The sequence below is a fragment of the Scedosporium apiospermum genome, assembly GCF_000732125.1.
Source record: "Scedosporium apiospermum strain IHEM 14462 chromosome Unknown SEQ_SAPIO_0176, whole genome shotgun sequence".
In the NCBI taxonomy this organism is placed as follows: domain Eukaryota; kingdom Fungi; phylum Ascomycota; class Sordariomycetes; order Microascales; family Microascaceae; genus Scedosporium; species Scedosporium apiospermum.
The window spans coordinates 1,151,327-1,174,732 of NW_015971877.1; the positions used below are offsets into that span (position 1 = coordinate 1,151,327).

Consider the following 23,406-nt stretch of genomic DNA (forward strand, 5'->3'; position numbering starts at 1 on the left):
ACTTGGAGGTTCGTTCACCTTATTCACAGCCTGGTGGGGAAAGAGACATCAACTTCAATTGATGAGTGCGGGCCTGAAGCGTACGAATGTGGGTACGACAGAACGGGAGAAGGGGGCATGGCGTATGACTTCGAAGAATAGCGCAGGCAACGAAGCATGGCATCAATGGGTCAAGTAGTTAGAGCACATAACTGAGTTCTTCGATCAATATTTTGACTGTTTGGCTCACTGGTTCGCTACCCGCACTTCGTAGTGTCCTTCGTATAGGATACATCCCACCACACACCACTAATGCTTCAGTCTCTCAATTACAACTCGTACTCTAATACCACGCTAAGCTGCCATCGATACCTCCCGTTAGCTCCTCTCGTCCACCACAGTACTAGTGTAGAGGCAACCATCCCGCGGGTACAAGACTCGTGCTCCCGGTTACCTCTAGTGTCTATCCGCGACGTACGAGGTAGGTCGATATGTCGCCCTTTTGTTATTATTATACTTTATGTTCCTACCCACTCGATTGTTGGTTGAGCTGGCCCAATTCGACGCAATTGTGTTGCTCTTAGACCTGTCCTGTGCTCAGCAAACAAAAAGACGTTCGTTCAGTTGAATTGTTGCCCCCAGTGTTGCGCCTACCTTCCACTCCAACTCCACTCCCTCCCACCTTCCCACACCACACACCCATCAATCTACTTCGTACTTCGCACCCTTTCCCTTGTCCACCTTTCATCCCATTAATCCTGCAAACCTTTTAACCTTTCCTCCCACACATTCCTCCACGCACGCCCGTCCCGTTCCCACTGAGCTTCGCAGCCTCGTATCTGTCTGATCGACTTCCTGCTCACCTTCTTGTTTGGAAGGATAAGAGGCAAGCGGCCGACGGTTGCAATTAAGCCATCATCCGACATATCGCGTTCGCCCACAAGAGAGATTGTGTTTGTGTGTGGGTGCCGGCCTCGACCTGACTTCGACCTCGATCTCTTGTTCTACGATACCCCGCCATTGAATCGGTTGATCCTTTCAATCCTTAACTCTTCTCGCGAAAGCTCGACTGTACTGCACGGAACGATAAATCCCCCTGCTGCCCATCTCTCGAACACGCCCACAAGGAACCGACGTACTATTCTTCCCCCGTCTCGCGGCTCCTCCGATCTACTACGCCGATCCTACCACGTTCTCTTGTCGGCTTCTACCTGGAAGTCCAGAGACTCGCCGCCAATCGGCCACTGTCTCAATCGATCTATTTGAATAGCACCCGCGTTTCCTCTCCAGTCTTGTTTTCTAAGTTTGCGCTTTCGACGCAGCCGGAACCCTGGATTCTCAGCCCATCATGTGCTTCGGAAGCAGGAAGAAGGACGATGGTGGCATCTCTCGGTCGCGCGAGCTCGATCGGATAATCCGGCAAGACGAGAAGCGGATGGCAAAGGAGGTTAAGCTGCTATTACTCGGTAAGTTCTCTTCCTACTCCCGCCGCCTGGTTCCCTGCCGCGCCCCAGGGTGGTGTTGCCAGTGTCTTCCGCCACCTAAATGATGGCTGTTGCTGCAGCATGCTAGAGGCTAACGCATTGTGTCTTTTTCTTCTTTCGCCTCTTGAACAGGAGCCGGAGAATCTGGAAAGTCTACGGTATTAAAGCAGATGAAGTTGATTTACGCCCAAGGTTTCAGCAAATCCGAAAAGCTCGAGTGGAAACCCGTCGTGTTCAACAACGTCGTGCAGGCCTTCCAGGTTATCCTCGAAGCTATGAACGAGATGGATATTCACTTCGAGAACCCTGAGAACGAGGTAAATGGAACCCAATTCCCCATTCTCGTCACCACTCCGTGCGTCACCAGTGTCTCGCTTGTGTCATGCGCTGCGAGAGGAGCCCACTCGAATGCCTTGACGAACGGACCCTTTTGTTGAGGTTGGAGGAATCCGAATTCACGGGCTGGGATAATTCGACACGAATAAAAGAGTGGAGAGGGGGTTTCGGTGTAGTATTGGTCGGCCCGCAATGATTCACAGTTCGGCATCACCGCTTGAGACATGTCTCACCGGTGGAGACATGCATGCATGACATATATTCGTGGAGACGAGAGTGCAAAATGAGAGTGAATGCAGTCTTGTGACTAACATTTGGCGACGCTTTAGAAGAACATGGCGCACGTGCTAGTCGAACAAGAAATTCACCCCAACGAGCCATTCCCCCAAGATTTCCTCGAGCCCATCAAGGCGCTCTGGCAAGATGAGGGCGTTCGCAAGGCCATTGATAAGGGCAACGAATATGCCCTGCATGACAATCTCTCATAGTAAGTGGCGTCGCTCAATTCCTCATTCGGAAAGCGGCTTGCACCTGGACGCATGCCGCGAGTGACCCAACGCTAGATTCCAGCATCAACGGGAGGGGAGGTTTGATATTAACTTGCCCCGTTAACAGCTTCTGCGATGACATCGACCGCCTTTGGGCTCAAGACTACATCCCCACAGACCAGGATCTCCTCCGCTCGCGACTCCGAACGACGGGTATTACCGAAACCGTGTTTGACCTTGGCCAATTAACATACCGAATGTTCGATGTTGGTGGCCAACGGTCCGAACGAAAGAAGTGGATCCACTGCTTCGAAAACGTCAACTGTCTTCTCTTCCTCGTTGCGATCAGCGGTTACGATCAGTGCCTTGTAGAAGACAAGGATGGCGTATGTTTCTATCCCTTGAAACCCGCCCCCCAAAAAGGAACACGAAGAGGGAACATAATCGATTTGATATAAATCCATCTGTTGTGACCATTCTTACTAACTAGAAATTTGTGCCACAGAACCAAATGAATGAGGCTTTGATGCTCTGGGAATCGATCGCGAACTCGCATTGGTTCGCCAAGTCGGCGCTAATCCTGTTCCTCAACAAGATGGATCTGTTCAAGGAGAAGCTCTCCAAGAGCCCCATTACCGATCACGGCTTCACCGACTACCACGGACCTAAAGACGACTGGAAGGCGGCGAGCAAGTACTTCTTGGAGAAGTTCCGGGCACTAAACCGGAATAGCGAAAAGGAGATTTACGGCCACTTCACGAACGCGACAGATACGAATCTGCTGAAGATTACGATGGGATCGGTACAAGACATGATTATCCAGCGCAACCTGAAGCAACTGATACTTTGAGCCTAGTTTGACTTGACGTACTGCTTCCTTGATAATTACGAACCATCCGCTTCTTCCTGTTTCATATCTTGGGTTGCCCGGCGTTGGCTTTTCTTGTATATACCTCTACAGATATCCAGGTTCACGTCTCGGATGGCAGCGCAGCATTTTGTCGGAATTCGCGAACGGCCGAACCGAACCGATTTTCGACCGATCACGAGATTCACACTCCCCTTTTGTTGCTCGAGAGCTCGGTCACCGCCATCACGGAGACACCCATCTCTAGCAACCTACCACCCCGCCCTTCTCGCAAAAGATTCTATCGTGTGCTGCTCCTCTGGCCTCATGAACGACCGAAACCCCTCCCCAAGGCTAGGAGAGCCGGCCGTATCTGCCATTCCGTGACTTCATTCCGACCATTACACACCACCGCATACCACGCCCTTCTACCAGATTTCCTAGCCTGAATTTTATGTACTTTCAAATTTGTTTTCCTTTGTCTAACATCTTGACGAGAGAGGGATCTTGGTTGTCAAAAAGGGGTTGGAAGCCCCGCAAGCCACGGAGATGCCGGCGTTTTTGACATGACTTGTGGGGATGATTTAACGGAACGAAGGCTATGCAGGCATTCGACAGATAGATATCCCGACATGACACGTGAAGTGCAGCGGACAGCTGCGTCTCAACGAAAGCTTGCTGTTTTTTAGCGTAACGGCGACGCGGTCGGTTCTGGACGCGAGAAAACGAGCAGTGACCTAGCGCGGGTAGTATAATGGCCTGTGTGTGCGGCGGGACCCTGTGTAAGGAGCGGATTTATGGAGCTTGTTTTTTCCTTTGTTTCTTTTTTTTTTTTTTTTTTTTTTTTTTTTTTTTTTACTCATGTCGAAGCATATATCTTTGTCGCTTATTTTAAAGGGGAAACCAATCCTCTCTCTCATGTTCCACCACGCTAGGCATGTTTAACGTTGTAAGAGGGAAAGGAAGCATGAATCCTGTCGATGTCAGAGTCTTTATTTTTTTTTTTTTTTCTTTTTCTTCTCTCCCTTGGAGGGGTTAAAAGTTTCAGTTGGATGGGCGAGGAAGCGGAGGTTTTTTTTTTCTTTCCCCTTTGTTGATGTCGGTTGAAGCATGTAAATGTATTGGTAGATGGAATGGACAATGCCTCTTCGGATGGCTTTTTATTTACGCTCATGGTGTCTTTGCGAGGTTGAACAAGTTTCATCTTGCTGCGTCTCGACATATAAAAGACGAGTGGCTCTAGCATATGCAACCAAGGCGGCGCGAGGTATATTTGCATGGTTGGAGGGGAGGGGGGGAATGTAAGTATGATTTGATCTAGATGCAATGAAAAGTAGGAAATCATGTGTATCGTACATGCTAGGAAAGGTGCCTAAAACAGAAGAGTGAGAAAAAGGAAGGAAATAAGAGGGAGGACAACATGCTAGAGAGAGAGAGAAGAGAGAGAGAGACGGAGAAGGCGACGAGAAAATAAGTCCCCAAGGTGAGCCTTTCTTTCCCTCTCCTTCCTTCCGTCCCTCACCGAACGGTCATGTTGGCACCGCCATCCCTAAACACAAGCATAGCATGCTTCCCCCTAACAACCTCCTCACCATTAACAGACCCCCTATGAATCCCATCAGTCCCCAACCCCAAATCCCTCAGCCTCCCCGTCGCCACATCAAAAATACACCCATGAACCTGCAAGCCCCTCTCCCGAATGGCATCCCTCACAACCCAACTAGCCATCAACGTGGCCACGCCCGCCTCAACATTCAACTCGGCGACCCTCACGGTCCTCGAATGATCATCCCGAATGGCCGCCAGCTCCTCCGTGTGGGAGGAGGCGATGGCCTTTAGCGGAGTGAGCCAGGTGTCGAGGACGCCGCCGACGCGGGAGGCGGAGGAGAGGGCGGCGGAGGAGGCGGGGCAGGAGGAGTGGCCGCAGAGGATGATGTGTTTGACCTTGAGGTGGGCGACAGCGAATTCGAGGGAGGCGGAGGTGTTGATGTCGGTGGGGGAGATGATGTTGGCGAAGTTGCGGTGGACGAAGACGTCGCCTGGTTGCAGGCCTAGGATGGTGGTTTCGGGGATGCGGGAGTCGGAGCAGCCGATCCAGACTGTGGGGGAGGGGTTGTTTGTCTTAGTGGGTGAAGAGGGAGAAGGGGGGGGGAGAGTAAGAAAGAGAGAGCTTGGTGGAGGAAAAGACGTACGGATGGAGGGGGTCTCGCCGACGGCTTGGTTCTTGAAGAAGGCGGGGTTTTGGTGGGCTTTGTAGCCGGCCCAGGCCTGGTTGGAGCTCAGGGCGTAGTGGTACTTGTCCTCTGCACAGGATGTGTTGTTAGTCTTGAAGCTGTTCCAAAGAGTTGGCGAGTAGTTTTGCTGGCAGCTTACCGCCTTCGTAAAGCATCTTTGTTCGGGTTATAAGATTACGAGTAGAGTAGGATGAGATTCGACTGCTGGGGGTGTGGCTGGCAAAGCTCGGTTTTGCACTCTCTAGGTTTACCGTCGTCTATATAAGATGGGGAGGTGATATGATCTCGCCGGGAGTCGGGTATCAAGGAACGGGCAGAGAGCAGGGAAGCAAGACGAGGCGAAACGAAGGAACAGAAAAGGAAGAGATTGTCTATTGTAATACTAATATAGGAAGAGGAGAGGAGAGAAGATCACAAGGATGGGATCAACGCGATATATATCTACAGATTGAAACAAAAGGCCGAAGAAGGGATGAAAAAGAAGTTCCTCGCTTTTTTAACACCGCATCGTTATTGCCAGGGATCAAGCTTGCTCGGTTCCGGGAGTTCGTCTGGGGAGGAGGGTCCGGTCCCTGACAGCGCGAAGAGCACAGGGGGGGATTAAGGGAGCAAGGGGATAACATGAGGGTTAAAAACAAGAGGGTGGGTTGCAAAGACCCAGGAGATCTTCCGTGGGTTGTGTTGGGTCAAGTTCGAGAGGTGTTTCATCTTCTTGAATAGGGATCGTGGGGTGTAAGTCGGTGGTGGTGGTGGTGGTTGCGGCGGGCACTGATGATTTTTGAAATTCTCTATTTTCGTCACAAGATTGATTAAATACATTATCTTGGACAGATGAAAGGCTGCAGGTACAGCAGATACAGCAGATACAGTAGGATCTTGCAGATGCAGAAGAATTGATGCAACTTTGGCAGTTCAAATACGTGGGTGCAGTAGAACGACGAAGGGGCGATGACCCGACCCAATGTGATGGATAAGGCACAGTCGCAGTCGTCCTGCCTCGACAATACTGCCAATTTAACCCGAATGAGCTTGATAAACCCCTCCAATATCTCCGTGGAGTCTTCTTCCTGCGGAATGCGCTCTGGCTCACTTCATGGTGATGGCTTCTTGGCAAGGCCAGAGAGATGCCGTCATGAAACAGATTGCCGCTGGTCCCCTTGCTACCCCAACCTCGAATCGCTCATACTCATCGACAATAGCCTATAATATCCCTCATCTGAACCAGAGAACCAGAACCAGGGACTGTCTCGAGACTCATAAGTCAATCCAGCTCCCGGTCCGACTCCGTATCGAGCTCCGTACGGGGTACGGGCAAGGGGCAAAATGGAAAAGAAAAAAATCAGGGTCTCGGATCTGTTAAGGGAGCCCCCTGCCAATAGCAAATACTAAGAAAGTACAAAGCGAGGACGAGGACAGCCTTGCCTCTCCGTCTCTTTGACCTTCTCCCACTGGATCGCTGCACGAAGATGACTCTCTTCACACTTCCCATGCTGTAACGCCACTGCTTCAGATGCCTTCAACCAATTAGCCTCCGGATTCCCTACCCTGCTCGATCGGGAGGGTTTCTTCCCTTTTCTTTTTACTAGAATTTTACCTAATTCAATATCAACTCATCCGAACCATCGGAGCTGAGTATCATAATGTTGCGCTGAGTGTCTTGAGGCAGCAGGCAGGCCCGAGATGGACTGTCCCAGCTGCGGTACGAAATCATCACCCTTATTTATTTTTCTGCCATTATTTTCTTCTTCGTCTTCTTATCTATCAATGAATGAGAGGTTAAGGCGAGTGGCAGTCTAGTTGATACGAGAATGGAGGGCTACGGAGGTGGACAGGGACTTCTAGAGTATTGCCCTTTTCGCTGTGTCAGCGACGAATAAAGGTATTCGCAACGACATCAAAAGGTCCCCGAAGTAATTAGGATTTTCCCGACGACGAGAATTTCATGTAGAATTTATTCCTCCTCCAAAAAATTAGAAGATTGAATATAAACAGTGTGAAGGGGATCAAAAAGCGACTTGGTCGCAAACGAAGATCAAATCAAATCCAATTCGCCAATTCAACCAGCGGAAATCTCAATTTCACCCGCTGCTCCCTTGAGACAACCCAAAATCCCGAACCTCACCCGGAGAAACTCACCCGCTCACGGCACCTCACAAACCAACACCTCACAACATCCACCAACACCAACACCAGCTTTCATCCGCTCATCCCGCCCCTTAAAAGCGAGCCAGAGCCTTTCGTGAGGGCATGTTGGCCTGCCGAACCTCACCGCGTCGGCTGTCGGCCGCGAGCTGGAGAGCGGGATTCCGGACATCAGCAGCTTCACCTGCCTCGAAACGCGCGACACCGCCGAGGCCCATGTAAGAAGCTCCTTTTCTCTTCTTTCTTTTTTTCTTTAAAGATATTTTTCGCTCCTGTAGTTTTTGTGGTCCTGCGTGCGTTGCGTTCAAACCAGGATATTGGTCGATCATATGAGATCCCGATTATTATTTTTGACAAGATTTTTTATATGAAATTCCAATGAGCTGATCTAACTCCATCTACAGACCCAAACCAAAGCCTCAAGTCTCCAAACCTCCCAAACCCACTCCCAAGCCTCGGCCTTACCCAATTCCCTCCTACTCCCCTTCCCCCAGTCCTCCCCCACCACCACCACCCCCAACCAACAAAAAGCTCATCACACCCTCCCTAGCAGGCTCTCTAGCCCTCGCCGTAGTCTTCGGCTACTTCGTCTCCGTCTCCGTCATCCCCCGCTCCCCGACCCAAGATGGAGATGAACCCCTCGTCGACCCTCTCACATCGGGAGGAGGAGACCGCGCGGGGACCTGCTGCGCCGTGCCCACGGGCCGCCCCACGTCCCTCGCCGGCATCTCGGCCGCGCAGTTCGACCGCGAGCTGGACTACGAGGAGTCCAAGACGGGCGTGACGAAGTTGAGGGAGAAGTTGGCGGGGAGGGCTGTGGGGCATGTTCTTGAGGTTGCTGTCGGGACGGGGCGGAACTTTAACCTGTATAACTGGGAGAGCCTCGCGGGTGCTAGCACGGCCAAGAACGAATCAACTCCAGCGAAGGGAGGGAAGAAAAAGGACGCTTCGCTGCCGGAGGCGGAGGGCGAAATGTTCTCGTTCACTGGCCTCGATATCGCAAAGGACATGCTCGACGTAGCCTCCACAAAACTCACCAAAAACATCCTCCCCGCCCTCCCTTCCACAACCCCCTTATCCACACCCCCCACCGTCTCCGTCCTCCGCAACGACGCAGACGAAGTAACAGCCGGCGCCATCTCCTTCCTCCCCAACGACGCCATCCGCCTCGTCAAGACCAACGCCCTCTCCTACCTGCCCCCTCCTCCGGGTCCCCCCTCTACCCAAAAATACGACACCGTCATCCAGACTTTTGGGCTCTGCAGCGTGTCCGACCCGCGCGCCGTGCTCTCCAACCTCGCCTCGGTGCTGAAGCCAGAGACGGGAAGGATCATATTGCTGGAGCATGGGAGGGGGACGTGGGGGGTTGTGAATTGGTGGTTGGATAAGCATGCGCCGGAGCATTTTCGCAAGTATGGGTGTTGGTGGAATAGGGATCTCGAGGGCATCGTGAGGGAGGCCGCGGGCGGGAAGAGTGTTATTAGTGGCGGGGGCAAGAAGGGGGCGGTGCCGGGGTTGGAGGTTGTGAAGATTGAGAGGCCGGGGTACCAGGGCGGTACGGTGCTTTGGATTGAGTTGAAGGTCGTTGAGTGAGAGAGTGATTTTGGGAATGGTGAAGTGGTGTAGGATCATGCATGTGTATCGATGTTTGTGTACAACAATCTAAGTATGTAGAGTGGGCATTTTTCGAATACGGAATAGACAGAATAGACATCTCCATCAGTCACTGCCAGGAAATCAGATTAAAACATGGAATATTAACAAGTCGGCCGTTTAAGCAGGTCATCAATTTGATATCATTACTTTTTTTACTCACTTTCACCCGTGCCCTCTTCCCTCTGCCTCCCATTCACACAACGCGATATAGAATACATGCATCCAGGCCTTCTTCACCCTTGCTGGATATGCTTCGCTCACCCCCGTCTTTAAACTCCCCCAAGCTCCTAAAAACATTGGTCCCCCATCCCTTCATTTCATCAACTCCATACTCCCAGCTCGTCGCCATTAAACCGAAAAAATAACAAAGATAAAAAAAAAAGCAGCTAAACGGCGCTTCCTGACTATGAGTATGAGTGGAATAAATAAAGAGGCCCCTTTTATCGAGCACAAGCACACCGCACGCCCCCGAATCCGAATCCGAATCCCGAAGCCAAGAAAAAAAGAAGAAAAGAACAGAGGGGGGTGTTGTAGTAGAGTAGAAAGATTAAAAGAAAGACAGAAAATATCGAGTTGCGAGAAATCTGGAAAAGAGTGATCAAACTTAGATCGAGTGAGAGTCTCAAAACTCCTTCGTTAAAAAAAAAAAAAAAAAAACAAAACAAAACAAAACGCCGCCGAGGATATCGAGAAGTGGTACAATAGGAGAAGTCGTCATTATCTCCCGGGTTGCTTCTGCTTTTGGTATTCCGCCTTCTCCGACGCTCGTGTATGAGTCCAAAATCAAGGCCGTAGCTGGTCGCCGCTGCGTTGGGCGCACTTTTTTGTATCCAGTCTCATTGCTTTTGTCTTCCAATCTTTTTCCTTTTTGTTTTCCATTCTTCTTTTTGTCTTCCAAACTCCAAGTTTTGGACCTTTGGTATCCTTGTTTGCCTTTCATTCGTTGATTTTGTTTGTTTGCTTGTCCCGCTCTAGCCTCTAGTACGAGTCCAAAAGACCGTCAAGCTCCTCGAGCTCCATCGTCTCAGGAGTCTGATCCCAATCCAACAACCTCCCAATCTTCACCCAATTCTCATCACCATCCTTCTTCAGCCCGCCCGCGAACGGACTTGCCTTCATCGTCGGGCTCACCACCATAGCCATCGAAGCGAAGCTACTCGAATTAAACCGGTAGTCATAAAAGAGCGAATCGAACTTGGACGTCTCGGAGTCGAGGCCGAGCGTCGAATCATCGTTGACGTCGTCGAGAATGGTAATGGTCTCCTTAGCCATCTTGCGCTTCTGGAGCCCGTTGGCCGTCTGGGTGAACTCGCGCTCGTCGCGTTCCAGCGGCGGGGAAGTTCCGCGCGAGCGGCGCTCGCGGTCGATGATGAGGCTCGCGCGCGAGGAACCTAGCGACGCGGGGTGACTACTGGCGAAATCTTCCTCGTCCATGTCGTCGAAGAACTCGGGCGACGACAGGTCGACCTCGGGGGAAGGGCTGATGGCTCGCCGGGCGATGGTGTCGGAAATGATCTCGGTGTCGTCGATGATGACGTCGTCGTCGGAATCGTCGATGCGGTCGAGGGTCAGCTCGAGCTCGAGCTCGTCATCTGAAATGGATGGAGATGTGGTGACAGGCTTCGGAAGGGTGAAGAGGAGGGGCTGGGTTGGGAAGGGTTGGCGCGGCGAGGTGGTCAGGAAGAAGTATGTTCGCCTGGGATGTACTGCTTCGAGTTCCTTGGCGAGGGGGCATGGCGACGATTCGGTCCAGCAGGTCCGCTTCAAAAAGGAGGCGAGGCGGGATGAGATGATGGCGCAGGGATTGGCGGAGCTAATAAGGAGCAATGGAATGTCAGCGATCGTCTCATATACAATGGCAATGGCAATGCCAACGATATGTAAGAGTAATGAGTGATGTGATGTGGCTCCAACGGCCATGTGTCGGAGTGCTTGAGTGAGGAAGGGGTAGTAACGTACTGCTGAACGACTATCAACCGTTGAGCCAAGACTGCCGCCAACTCCTTTACCAAGTGCGGCCTGTTTCCAGTAGCCTGGAGCTGAGCAATCACCGCCTCGACAATCTCATCATTGATTGCCTCAGAGCTCTCCTTCTTCGCAGCTTTCGTCGTCCGCCGCGCTCCCTCAGCAGGAGCCGCATCCCTACTAGGCGAAGGCGACAGAGAAGGTGTCGGGGCCGGCGACGGGGGCGGAGTGTGTTCGTATTTTGTGCGGGTGGCGGGATGCGCCGAGGCCGAAGACGGCGAGTCGTCGTTGTGCGATCGTTTTAACCTCTTCGTCTGGGGGTATTCTGAGGGAGAGGGAGAGGATTCGGGTCGAGAGGCATTGCTGGTGCCTGAGGAGGCAGTGGGAGTAGGAGTGGGAGTCGACGAGGTCGAGGTCGAGGTCGAGGTCGAGGCGGACGAAGCTCGACTTGCGGCAGCAGCGGCAGCTCGGGCGGCATGGGTCATGGGAACGTGGATGCCGAGAGAGGGCAGAGAGAGAGACTTGCGCCTGGTATTGTACGGCATTATGGAAGATATGCTAGTGTGTTTGGGTGATTGGTCTTTCTTTGATTCTATCACAGAAGAGAGTGCGAGATGGGTTGAGACGTTGTTTGTTTTGCGTCGGAACCTGCGGGAGCTGCCTCGTTGCCTACGGAGGGAGAGGGAGTTTGCTGCGAGGGGGAGAGAGAGAGATTCAAGGTGGGACAAGAAGCACAGCAAACGGCAGCAAATTGGAGATGGATGGTTTGCGCCTCTACAATAGTAACTGTACTACTTGGGATTAGGCACGAGGAGGTTGGCGAGGGACGGTCGATGAAAAGAGGGGGGAGAGTATGGGAAAAAGAAACAATGGTGATGGCTAGGCGACGAAAGGGAGGATGGAAGAATAACAAGAATACTTCGTAACAGGAAGAACAATAATAATGAAGAAGGCGGAAAGGCAAGGGGGGAGCTAAGAATTGAGGATGGAACAAACGGGCAGGAACTACTCTACGAAGTGGACTAGGACATTGGGACTGGGACGGGCACCGTGGACGACGAGGGTGGGCGAACTTTTTTTTCCCTTCTTTTTTTGGTTCCTCCTCGTTTTTTCTTCTTTTTTTCTCCGTCTTCTGATCTCTTTTTACGGATTCCCTCATCGATGATTGGCTGAAACTGCCCTCCCCACAACTGCAGCTTGACTTTTTTTTTTTTTTTCCGTTCTCTTTTTTTCTTTTTCTTCCCTGTTTTACTTTACTTTTTTTTTTCTCCTTCTCCACCTTTATCGATTATGCCCGGCTGTGACTTCTTGGCGTCTGTCACCGCCTTTTTTTCTTGCCTCAAATTATCATAATAATAAGCCGCATCAATTTGAACCTCAGGTCTTCTTTCTTCTTGCTTGGCCCTTCGCTTCCTATTTGTCTGTGTCTCCCCAAGAGTTCTGCAAATCATCGAATTTGTGCGATTGTTTGCTTCTTTTTCGTTCTCGTCGGACTTGCACGCTTTCTCTATTTTTAACCTTTTCCATGTCCCCTCGATTTTACTTTTACTCTTTTCTTTTCTTTTTACTGCTGTTCCTGTTCTTTTACTATTTTTTTCCTGACACTCCCGCCCGTACCGTTTCCTCCGGTCGCAATCTTCCTAATTCGTAATAGCTGCCTCATCTCTGGTTCACCACACAGACTCCAAAGCGGGTCGCCTAGGGAAAAAAGATACTTGAAAAGGAAGGGAAAAAAAAAAAAAGAAGAAGAAGAAGAAAAAGAAAATAAGAAAGAAAAGACACCAATCCAAAATACCACCGAAGCTGGCCTGTCCTGACCAGTGGGCCATCCAACTGGACGGCTTCCCTAACGACAGGTTTCTGGGTTTCGCTTTGCCCCGCCTTGTCTTGCCCTGTCCTATCGAAACGTTTTAAGTTTTGCTGTTGCCGAGGTTTTTCCCGCTAACATGTACACACTTCGTTAATGCACTCTAAGCACAGGAGTGGATCCTACGGTATTAGCCCCCTATAATGTACATACGTAGTGTGCTTCGTACATACTAATATGGACATTCCTTACCAGGCAACTGGTCGTTTGTCGGTTAGCTCCAGAGCTGGTCCGGTGGTCCCCTGAGGCTGCCGTTCCCTGTCCTTCGATTCGGTGGGGCTGGGAGTTTTAGGGATGATTGATCAGGTCCCTTGGCCAAGGTCGAGACCTTTCAATTGAGGATGGACAATCCATTGATCAATTCCACGTCGCTTGCTAATAATCGATAATCGCCTGACGACCACATGAACATTCCCCCAAGCTGAAGTAGTGCACCTCAGTAATTGATGCTACTTCGTAGTGAGAGAGCTGACAGGACCCTCAAAAGGTTACTTCCCAAGCTCCCCTGCCTTCCTCAGCCCAAAGCTTCCGAGAGATTGAAGAGACTGCGCTACTCGCTAATAGCCTTTGCCCGCTCACGTGCAAAGCTCGCCTATTAGACTGGAGCTATGCATCAATTGATGATGGAAGAGGATCCATGGACGCACGAAAGTAATCTAACAATGCAGGCTTTCTCGATTGCTTCACTCACCACTCCACTTCATGCTCAGTACACACTAACATACACACACACTACGTCGTAGATTACACTACGCTAGTGTAGATCTCCCTAAAAATCCTTGGTGTGCGATGTCACCTTTGCCTCGTCCAAGTTCGTCGTCTCCACTTCCACTTCCAGTTCCTGCAGACGCACGAGTCCACGACGCACCAAAGCCCCAAACTACTACGATTGGTCGCGACTCCAAAATCCCTCGATTCAACCAATCCTCTTCGTCTCTTTTCTTTTTCCTCCTTCCAGCTCCGGCCTCAGCTTCTCCAATTCCGAGCTCTCGTTTTTCCGAATTGGATCTGAATCTCTTGATTTCCGTCTTTTTTTCTTTTTTTTCTCGTCCTTCCCTTCTATTCGCTCACAGAACATCACCCCATGCCATCATCCCACTCAAATTCCCAATCACGATCGTCGTAAACTTGGCTTGGTTCGAAAACGAGATTAGCAAGTAGAGTAGCTTCTTTTTTTTTTTTTTTTTTTTTTTTTTTTTTTTTTTGCTTTATTGCTTTGTTCGGACCACCACGATTATATCACGTACGAGGATAATACGAAGCATTGTACAGAGAGAAGGGAGAGCGTGGCAGTATGGGGTAGGACACCGCATCATGTCGGCGGACAGCAAAAAGCAAGGAGAAGCGCTCCTTCGACGGTGGTACGAAGCGAGCCGACCCACTGATACACTTGATGCGAAGAGAGGGAGGAAGAGATAGAGAATCATGCGAGATCGTCACTAAGGTAGTACACTAGTGTACAACAATGATTATAATATGAGGCCGAAGGGGGGGCCGGCAGCCCATAATAGAAAAAGGGAGCTCTGTACGAAGTAATACCAGGCATCCTCGGTTGTGCGAGATAAGCCCGAGGATGGAAGAGTAGGACACTGACCAGGCCAGGATATAGGGAAGAGAAAAAAAAAAAAAAAAAAAAAAAAAAAAAAAAAAAGAGACCAAGTTCTGCCGCTTCAAACCACCGCGATCTAGCTCCCGCCCCGGCGTATGCGTCCGCCAACTTACAGTAGACGATTCTAAGCCTTGATATAAATCAACACATCAGGCCTGGGACAACCCGGCCAGGACAAAAAGAGATAATCCATAGACTCAAGATTAAAAAGAAAACATACTTTATGCTATTACCGCTTTGCGCCATAAACCCTCCAATTCTAACCATTATCTTACATTCGTACATGAGGCCACTTCCTCCTCGCTCCCTATCTACTTGTTACAAAAGCTGCCAATTCGTTCAAGTCCGCCAACTAAAACATCAAAGGGGCTTTCCATGCCTCATTTCCCTCCCCCCCCAATGACAAGCAGAGCCCATATCTGTTTCCTCCATTCGCCGTAGATGCGTTTTGTGTTGTTGTTAATTTTGTTTTGCTTAGAACCATCCGCCCTGTATTCTTCGCCTTCTTGAAAAAAAAAAAAGAAAAGAAAAGAAACCCGATGGATGCCGATTGTAATCGAAAGAGATAGAGAGAGAGCTTTTGTCGGCTACCATCGTTCGCCGCCATAGGTATATCCTCCGCTTTTTTTTTTCGTCTGCAATGCGTACAAGAACGTTCAGAAATCGTCTAACCATCCCGCGAATTACGTCATTATATTTACTGTCTCAACACAGCCATGAATCGATCGGCCACCTGGAGAATCATGTTAGTCGTCTCGTTTCTCTAACATTTTGTAGGAGAGGGGGGAGAGGAATGATTGGAAGAATAAAGTGGCTTACCTCGGGCGCCGACTTGATAAAAGGTTGCTCAAAGAACATGTACTTCTCGTTCTTGAGAAGCTCCACTACCGTAACCATCAGTCCCCAAGGCTGAGGCCAGAAACCCACCAGCCGCTCCAGGAGGATTCGAGTAATCTGCTGTCGAACCTCGTCCTCCTCTGCATCCGTGAGGTCGTGTCCGAAAATGTCGAGGAGGAGCTGGCCAAAGTAGTGCGTGTGTGCGTTGGGGAACCGCAACTGGTTGACCATGGAGGAAATAAGGTAGTAGCGGCCCTCGGGGTTCAGCTCGCGCACGAGAAGAGTAAGGATTGTTGTGTCCGACGATCCGGGCACGTAGACCGGTCCGCCCTTCTGCTTAGCTCGATCCACGGCGAAGCCTGCAATGTACGTGGGAATGGCCTCGAGGGCGGGCAGATCAACAGAGACGGTCACGAACCCGAAGCTCGTTGCCACCTTGCCGGAACTGCGCCCGATCGAGTGAATGATATGCGCAAGCACGCCCTCCGATGGGCCGTCCTGAAGCGCCTGGGTGAGCACGTCCAACACTCCGCGCTGTTGGAGGATCTCAACTACTTCTCGACCGATAGCCGGGGTATCCGCGAGCTCGTCAGGTCCAGCTGCCTTGAGGCCTTGCTGCGGAGGTTCCGGGATCTTTTGCAGGGCGGGCGGTGTCGTTGCTAGAACCGTCGCGAAGAGTTGGGCGCAATGCGTGGGGATGGCCCAGCAAAGCTGGTTGTAGTTGGCCGAGACGTAATCCGCGTAGTCATGCTGCAACACAACCAGGAACTTGAGGACTGACCTGTACACCTCCTTGGATGACGTCGACAGCTCGGGTACCTTGAGCTGGTCACCAAGGTAATCGAGCATGTCGCAGATCAGTAGAGTCAGAGGCGTCCAGCCAGCTTGGCTCTCCGTTCCGAGGATGGCCGGTAGGAAGATGCGGTGCTGGATCAACGACATCCACCCGTACGTGAAACCAGGCACGAATCGGGGTCCCAAATCTCTGAGCGCCACGGCAAATTTGATCACCATCTCCAGTCGCTCGGGGGCTGGCACATGGTCGACGAGGCTATCAATCTCGTGAAGGATCATGGACAAGAGGCGGAAAAAGGCGCGCTGGTTGAAATGCTCACCCCGCTTCATGTGGTGATGATGCAGCACAAGAGTGACGAGAGCAAGGATCGATTCCAAGTACGCGGGTCGGTTCTCATTCGATGCTGCTGTAACGCCGGGATGGGCTCGCACAAAGACACCGAGAAGTCGTGCCAGAGAGTCAATGGGCACGAAGGCTTCGGAAACACCACCCGTGTGGATAAGCTGCTCGAACCTATCGATCGAAACATCAATCGCTAACCTGATAAAGAGGAAGAAGTCGTCTCGATCCCCGATGATGTTTTTGGCTTGGATCTGCTGGAGGAAGACCATCATCGACTTCTCGGTTGCGTTCGCATTGTTGCAGAGATGGATCCACTCCTCAAACACGTATTCCATCTGGTCTTGACGCTGGGCCAAGGGGCTTTCTGCGTTAAGCGGCGCAGGCGGTCGTGCCAGGCCTCCGCCGACGAGCTTGGCCTTGACGTGCTGGCCAACAGGAGAATTGCTATCCTCGAGCACCCAGGGCCACGCAGCTTCCAAGGTCCTGACAAAGTCGGCATGCAGGGCGAGGGGTCGATCGTTGAGAAGCGCAAGGTCCAGGAGCGTCTCAAGGAACTCAAGCGAGCCTTCCTTTCTCTGCTGGAGCGCCTTCGACATTGCGGTATCGATATTCTTCCAATCCATGAGATCGGTTCCTGACAATGCATTTAGCAAAGGCAGATGAAGGAAGAAGTGGCCAGGCTGTTGACGGAAGAGGATCCGGATACGGCTGCTGACCGCGGGTCCGGAAATTTTCCTCAATGTCTCCAGAACATGTGCCAGGCTCTCTAGGGTCAGGCTGTCCTCAATGTGACTGAATAGCAGCTGGCTAATTTGCTCAGCTGCATACATGGCCATCTCCTCCGAGCCTTGCGAAGTCTTGATGATGATCTGCACGAGGGCATCGACGAGATCTAGGACAGGATGCGGCCTGGGTAGGCTGTGGAAATGCTTTTCCCTGGCTTCGGTGGCAACGCGCTGGAGCTCTAGCAACAGCTTGAGGAAGCGTCCCGCCATAAGAGATAAGTCCACTGGAGTAGCGGGAGGTCGGCCGTTAGTTGCACTGGCGGCCTGAACAGCCGCGTACGGTTGCACGTGAGCAGCCATGTGCTGCTGGACTGATGGGGTCTCGGATGGGGCCGGGATACCGGGAAGGCCGCCGAACTGATCCTGCAGGACCTCGTTGGCAAGAGACCGCGTGGCCGCATCAGCCGCGGACGGGGTGTGGGTTGGAGCGCTGGCGGTGCTGCTGCGCGGGTGTCGGGCGAAGTCCTCGTAGATCGCCATCTGCTCCGGAGTTAGACCGGACATGCCCTCCACCAACCTATAGGGGGCGGGGAGTGCTGACGCCCAGCGGTTGAGAGATGGACCAGCGTACGGCTCCATGGGCTTCTGGGCACGATGTCGGCGCCGGCTTTCCAGCTCGTCCTGGATTATCTCCTCAATCTCAGGAACAGCCCTTTCCTCAGCCTGTTTCTCGATAATGCTGCACCCAAGCTCAAGGTTCAGATTGACACACATCATAATGGTGCCCTCAGGGAGACCTTGCGGCAGGTCGTTAGACAGGTTCCTCATATAGTTTGTGAAGTTAGCCCGCAGGGGCTCCTTGGATGTAACCAGGGCAAGACTTCCCGCGGTAGCCTTAACCATGTTAATAGCGCAGGCGCGCACGCGATTCTCGTCCGGCTCGATAGCGAAATCCTTGTGGATCATCTGCTGGGTTGAAATGGCCGCAATGGTAACCGACCTGTCGACCACGGGCTGGATGATTTCGGCAAGCGCACGAGAAAGGGCAGTACGGACAATCTCGTGCAGCCTTGTCGCATTGACGACCATCTCGTTGGTGGGTGGAATATTGATCATTGGGCCGATATCGGGAATCACTGGCGTAATAGCCTGCGAGCCAAGTCCACCAGCGACGGCCGGGGTAATCCCGTTCAGAGTCAGTCCATCAAACGCATCAAGAGTCTCTTGCGCAGCCGCCTCGGCGCTTTCTTCCAAAATCGCCCGGTTGAGGATCTCGCCAGATGGTTCGATACTCTTATGGTCAAGGTTCAAGCCTTTGCAAAGTACTTCGATCTCAAACTTCAGATTAAGCTTGAGCTCGGCGTGGTGATAAAGTTCGATGAGGAGATGGATGATGTCCATAAGCCACGGGTTCGGGGGTCGGAAGACAGTGGAAAGTGATCCTTGAATAAGAACCTTGCAGACGAAAGGAATGACCACAACGAGTCTCTTAGTATCGTGGGCTTCCAGCAAGAGTTTCTTGAACGCAATGTTGCGATGCTTGATGGGCTTGTTCCTTGCAAGAGTAAGGAGACCCAGCCATCCACCGAGGTTCTTCAGATGCGTTCTCTCAGTCGAGTTCTGCATGGTGCTCTCAGCATTCAGCATGCGTGAGACGCTGCTATACGTTTCGCGCAAGACCTCTGCCCAGAGCGCCCTGTCTTCGAGGAGATTGACAAGTTCGACATAGACTCGGTGGTAATTAGGTTGCATCTTGGCGCGCTCCTCAACAAGATGGCTGGCAAACCATTGCTGATGGCGACGCTCGAGAAGTTCACGCAGCTCATTGCACATCGACTGCAACGTTGTCTCGGTGATGTTGTTGAGAACAAATTGAATTTTGCCCTGGTCGTCGCCACTAGGTTCCTCGAACTCAACGTCGGTTGGAGGCGGGTCTACTGAGATAGCAGTGAATGGTGGGGCTTGCTGTTCAGAACCAAGGCCATCCTTGGGCAGACCGTTGGCCATCACCTCGTCAGAGTAGCCTGCAAGATGGACGCCGCCACCTCCGCCGCCACCTTGTCCACTGCGGGTTCTGGATATATCGTCCTGTTCTCGAATCACTTCTTCCGCCCGCAGCCAAGCGTCCGTGCCCTGGAGCGCCGGGATCAGAAGGAGCTGCTTGCAGAAGCCAGGCCATTCGTGGAAACGTGGAAGAAGTTGAATGAGCGCTTGAAGACCGAATTTATACATGGCTTCGTCTGGCATATGGTCTCTAACCGATTCCAGAATCATACCCAGGCCAACTTTCAACGGTAGGTCTGAGATCAGCTTGTGGGAGATAATTCCACCAAAGAGCACTGCCGTTGTCGCCAGCGCCTCTAGAGGATATCCGATGTAATGGGTGTATTCGTCGAAGAGGCCATGAATCATGCAGGCGAAGATGTCCTGCTCGAGGGGATCCCTAGAGTGCTTGTAGCGATCGAGAACCTCCACAATATCACGGACTTCAATTTCGTTCCCATACATCTTCTTATAATGCTCCTCCATTTTGATATTGGCTGCCGGAGGGAGGGAATTTCCGTCCTTGCCGTTGGCATCAATGACGTCGTCATACCCCTCACCGTAGTTGATTAGGCGTGGGTATGCCGTAATGCATTGTCGTTGGACGATAATCAACTCCTGCACTGGCGACCTTGGCATGAAGTCCTCAAGGATCTGTAGAAGCGCTGAAACCGTTCGCACTTGAAGAGTTGTGGTGGTTTTGATCGCTGGGAGGGTCTCTGGTCGCTGAAACTGGCTCTCAAGAGTCGCTTTAATCATCAGGAACTGCATCAGACAAGGAGCCATCTCGGCACTGTGATCAGCATTGCGACGAGCCCAGTCCGTGAAGTCAAGGCAGCCCTCGGCATGCGCGAAGGAAGCAAGGTCCAGACCGAATCCATTGGGGAGAGAGGAAAGGACTTCCAGCCAACCGTGGCGCACTGCGTGTTCGAAAATGAGGGGAAGATCTGTCGGTTTAGCGGCATGAGTGTCAACTAGCCTCTGCGTGACCCAATCCTTATCCCGCTTCCAGAGACTCTCGAGGACAAATTCGTACTCGGGCGATCGCTTGTATAGGAAATTCTCGAAAAGCGAATTAAGAGTATCGACCGCCATGCCGGGCCAGGGTTTAGGAACACCAAATGCCGAAACAACAAAGATGTCAAGGTTAGGAACCACGACATCCTGGAAAAGCCGCTTGGCCTCGATGCTTTGCGATGCCTGAACGGAATGCAACGCGACGTGGAAGACTGCTGAGAGGGCGGCAACAGAAACCAGCGGGTGTTTCACGGCAATTGATACTCGCTCTTTGACGGAGGCGGAGGAGTCTGCGTATGAGTCGAGAGAAATGGTAGGAACGAGACCGGGTATAGTGCTGGCATCCAACTGGTCTGGGGTCAGAGAGGCGAAGGCGCAGACGAACGACAGTTGAGCCTCGGCATTTTCCCAGTTACCGCCCCAGAGAGTCTGGATATCGAATTGCGTGGCTTCATCCTGGGCAAGGGGAAGGAGGGCCTTGTACAGTGACAGGAACTGCTCCGGAGAGATTCGCGCCGAATCCTTGTCGAAGCCCGAAACAACCCTGAACCATCTAAAGCTTGAGGGAAGCACTCGGCGAAGAGCGGCGGTCAAGACGGATGGCTTGAATTTGGGGGTCTGACTGATCACGGTGTACATGAGACCTGCCGAAACCTGCTCCTCGCTTAATTGGACATTCGCCGGGCGATTTTGGAGGAAGCCAACACAAGTCTCTTCGTCTCTGGTGAAATCGGAACCGGTGCGTTGAATATAATGTACAAGGGCATTCGAAGGTCCATCTGCGAGGAGCCGAATAAGGTCCAAGGCAGCCAACACTTCAGATGGTGGTGGCTGGTCCTGATGGAAGTATCGCGCCTTCACCTTGGAGGTGAGCTCAGACTTTGCAGACGACAAGAAATTAGGCGGGGGATATTGGACGAATCGGTCAACGATTTTGGCCACGAAAGCAGGACTGAGATCGGAATGTTCAGGCAGATCGGGTCGCGAGAGGATATAGGTGAAGGTCGGGAAATTGGTGGAGAGAATCGCGTCCGCTAAAATTAGGACAGGCAAGTTAGACATAAGAAGAAAGAGAGAAAGGTGACAATCATCGACTAGAGCTGGTTATGCGTCATGCAAAACAGAAACTCACCTTTAGTCTTCAAATCAGGACGCGACCCGAGCTTGAAAGCCGAAGCCAGAAGCGTCTTCTCGAGAGCATCAAGCTTAAAGTGCTCCATAAAGGTGGAGAGATCGAAGTCCCGAAAGATATCCTCGGTGCCGGACTCGATGGACTCGGCAATCTTGCTAGCTTGGTCCGGATCATGGCTGATCTTGCGCACTTCGCCGACCAAAACCTGATGGTTGCCCTGATTCGTTACCTGCCGATTAAGGCCAGGGAATATCTGGGAAGCATTTCCGGCCACGAGCCTTGTAAGGAATCGAGAATAAACTTCCATGCCGTGGTCATCGATAAGCTAAACAAATGTGACGGCCAAGAGTCAGTGGGGGACAGGAACGTAAGGAAATGGCATCGTCAGAGGAGAATCTGAGGGAGAAGAGGGGGTGGAAAGGGTACCCAACGTACTTTTCTCAATTGTGTGACCTGGGCGCCGTATTTTGGATCACTCTCGTCCTTGATAGTGCTGAGTAACAAGGAGACTTGGGTGATCGCAATCTTGGTCAGGGAGCTGCTCCCCGTAGGGCTGCTTGTGCTCGGGCTCGCAGCAGCACTGAGGATGGCCGATTGGGATGCGTGTGGAGGGTGACCAGGTCCGGACTGGTGTGTCTGCACAGGATTCGGCGAGAAGGATCCCGTCCTGGGTGGTGGGACCATGGAGTTATCTTCGGATGGGATGGGATCACGGAATATCTGTCAACGGGTGACAGAGAATGTTCCGCGGTCGAGGAGAGTGGTATAGAAAAGTAGGGTACCCTGGAGAAACGTCGTTATCCTGCAATGGCTTTCCCTCCCACGACATGGATTACAATGGAGCCAAGCGATGAGGGGGGTCAGGGAGCTTTTCCGCAAGCTGTGTACGACGGTCTCTTCAGTTACTAAAACCTAGCGAGTCGGATACGGCGGCGGTGGATGGTTTATGATGGCAGAGCGCGGAGGCGATCGGGGGCGGAAGGCGGGAGCGTGGTCTGGCAAACGCGAACCGTGTTGTGGTATCTGACTCGAGCAATGATGCGTTCGCAGCAGGCGGATGGCTGGAGGCGTTATGGTCAAAAGTGAGTTGAAATTACTTCTAGAGGGTTGAAGAGGGGTCGGTGAGAGGCGGATGGAGAGTATGAAGTGCGACGGATGTTGGGTCAAGAAATGGTGTGGAGAAAATTGAGATGATGAAGCAGTGGAAGGAAATACCTGTACAGTATGGAGGAGGAAGTCTGTCCAGGGAGGTTAGCCTGAGCCGGGTTTGGTGGCAGCCTGACTAAGGACAGAGGTACCAGATACAACAAGCACCCCTCAAAATATAGTGGTCATGCTCCAGGCCGTTTACAACTAGATCGAAGCTGATAAAAGGAACCTCGATGCTTATTGAACATACGAAACACATATACATAAGAAACTTTGCGCCCATTTCATCATTCAACAGAAGAGGACCAACTCCCGAGGGTACTGCCCCATCTTGCTCCAGCTCTGGAGAGGAGGGGGCTGTCACAAGTCAAAGTCGTACACAGTACATTCAAGATGCCATGTCCGAGCTTCAGTTGTTCCGCCTAAAACTACTTGCAGCAACATATCACGTGATTTTGGAGAGAAGCATTGACCCGCGCAGTTGACAATGGGGGTTTGAGACGGGATTCGAGCTATTATCTCGGACTCGACTGCGAGTGCTGTAGAATAAGAATTGTTCATGAGGACATAAACACGATGGAACCAACAGGAGGACTGGTGACCAAAAAATGTAGAACCAGCAAGCTAAAGCCAACTGGACTGAGGCGGACACAAGGCTAAAACAGTGTTAATTCATGCTTTCTTGCCCTGACCACCAGAAGTGCCAGAAGATAATTGCGACGACGCGAGGCCCAGCGCATTCAGTAGAGATCAATGTG

The 23,406-nt window shown here is 51.8% G+C and overlaps 5 protein-coding genes across 5 annotated transcripts; 2 read left to right on the top strand and 3 right to left on the bottom strand.

The window, feature by feature from the left end:
• Nucleotides 1-1,327: 1,327 nt before the first annotated feature.
• SAPIO_CDS10864 (uncharacterized protein) lies at nucleotides 1,328-3,137 on the top strand (the record flags this gene model as incomplete). Its single annotated transcript, XM_016784401.1, has 5 exons — nucleotides 1,328-1,445; nucleotides 1,596-1,780; nucleotides 2,129-2,286; nucleotides 2,415-2,673; nucleotides 2,793-3,137. The coding sequence occupies 5 exons, from the start codon at nucleotides 1,328-1,330 to the stop codon at nucleotides 3,135-3,137; spliced, it is 1,065 nt and encodes a 354-aa protein (XP_016638620.1).
• A 1,515-nt stretch (nucleotides 3,138-4,652) lies between these two features.
• Nucleotides 4,653-5,523, bottom strand: SAPIO_CDS10865 (Carbonic anhydrase; the record flags this gene model as incomplete). The annotated part of the gene is made up of 3 exons (XM_016784402.1): nucleotides 4,653-5,233; nucleotides 5,327-5,437; nucleotides 5,508-5,523. 3 exons carry the CDS (start codon nucleotides 5,521-5,523, stop codon nucleotides 4,653-4,655), a joined length of 708 nt encoding a protein of 235 aa, XP_016638621.1.
• Nucleotides 5,524-7,615: 2,092 nt separating this feature from the next.
• On the top strand, nucleotides 7,616-9,103 carry SAPIO_CDS10866 (Uncharacterized protein; the record flags this gene model as incomplete). Its single annotated transcript, XM_016784403.1, has 2 exons — nucleotides 7,616-7,728; nucleotides 7,915-9,103. The coding sequence occupies 2 exons, from the start codon at nucleotides 7,616-7,618 to the stop codon at nucleotides 9,101-9,103; spliced, it is 1,302 nt and encodes a 433-aa protein (XP_016638622.1).
• Nucleotides 9,104-10,144: 1,041 nt separating this feature from the next.
• On the bottom strand, nucleotides 10,145-11,676 carry SAPIO_CDS10867 (Uncharacterized protein; the record flags this gene model as incomplete). The annotated part of the gene is made up of 2 exons (XM_016784404.1): nucleotides 10,145-10,979; nucleotides 11,126-11,676. The coding sequence occupies 2 exons, from the start codon at nucleotides 11,674-11,676 to the stop codon at nucleotides 10,145-10,147; spliced, it is 1,386 nt and encodes a 461-aa protein (XP_016638623.1).
• Nucleotides 11,677-15,304: 3,628 nt separating this feature from the next.
• Nucleotides 15,305-22,183, bottom strand: SAPIO_CDS10868 (uncharacterized protein; the record flags this gene model as incomplete). The annotated part of the gene is made up of 4 exons (XM_016784405.1): nucleotides 15,305-15,340; nucleotides 15,427-21,401; nucleotides 21,500-21,824; nucleotides 21,935-22,183. The coding sequence occupies 4 exons, from the start codon at nucleotides 22,181-22,183 to the stop codon at nucleotides 15,305-15,307; spliced, it is 6,585 nt and encodes a 2,194-aa protein (XP_016638624.1).
• Between the last annotated feature and the right edge of the window lie 1,223 nt (nucleotides 22,184-23,406).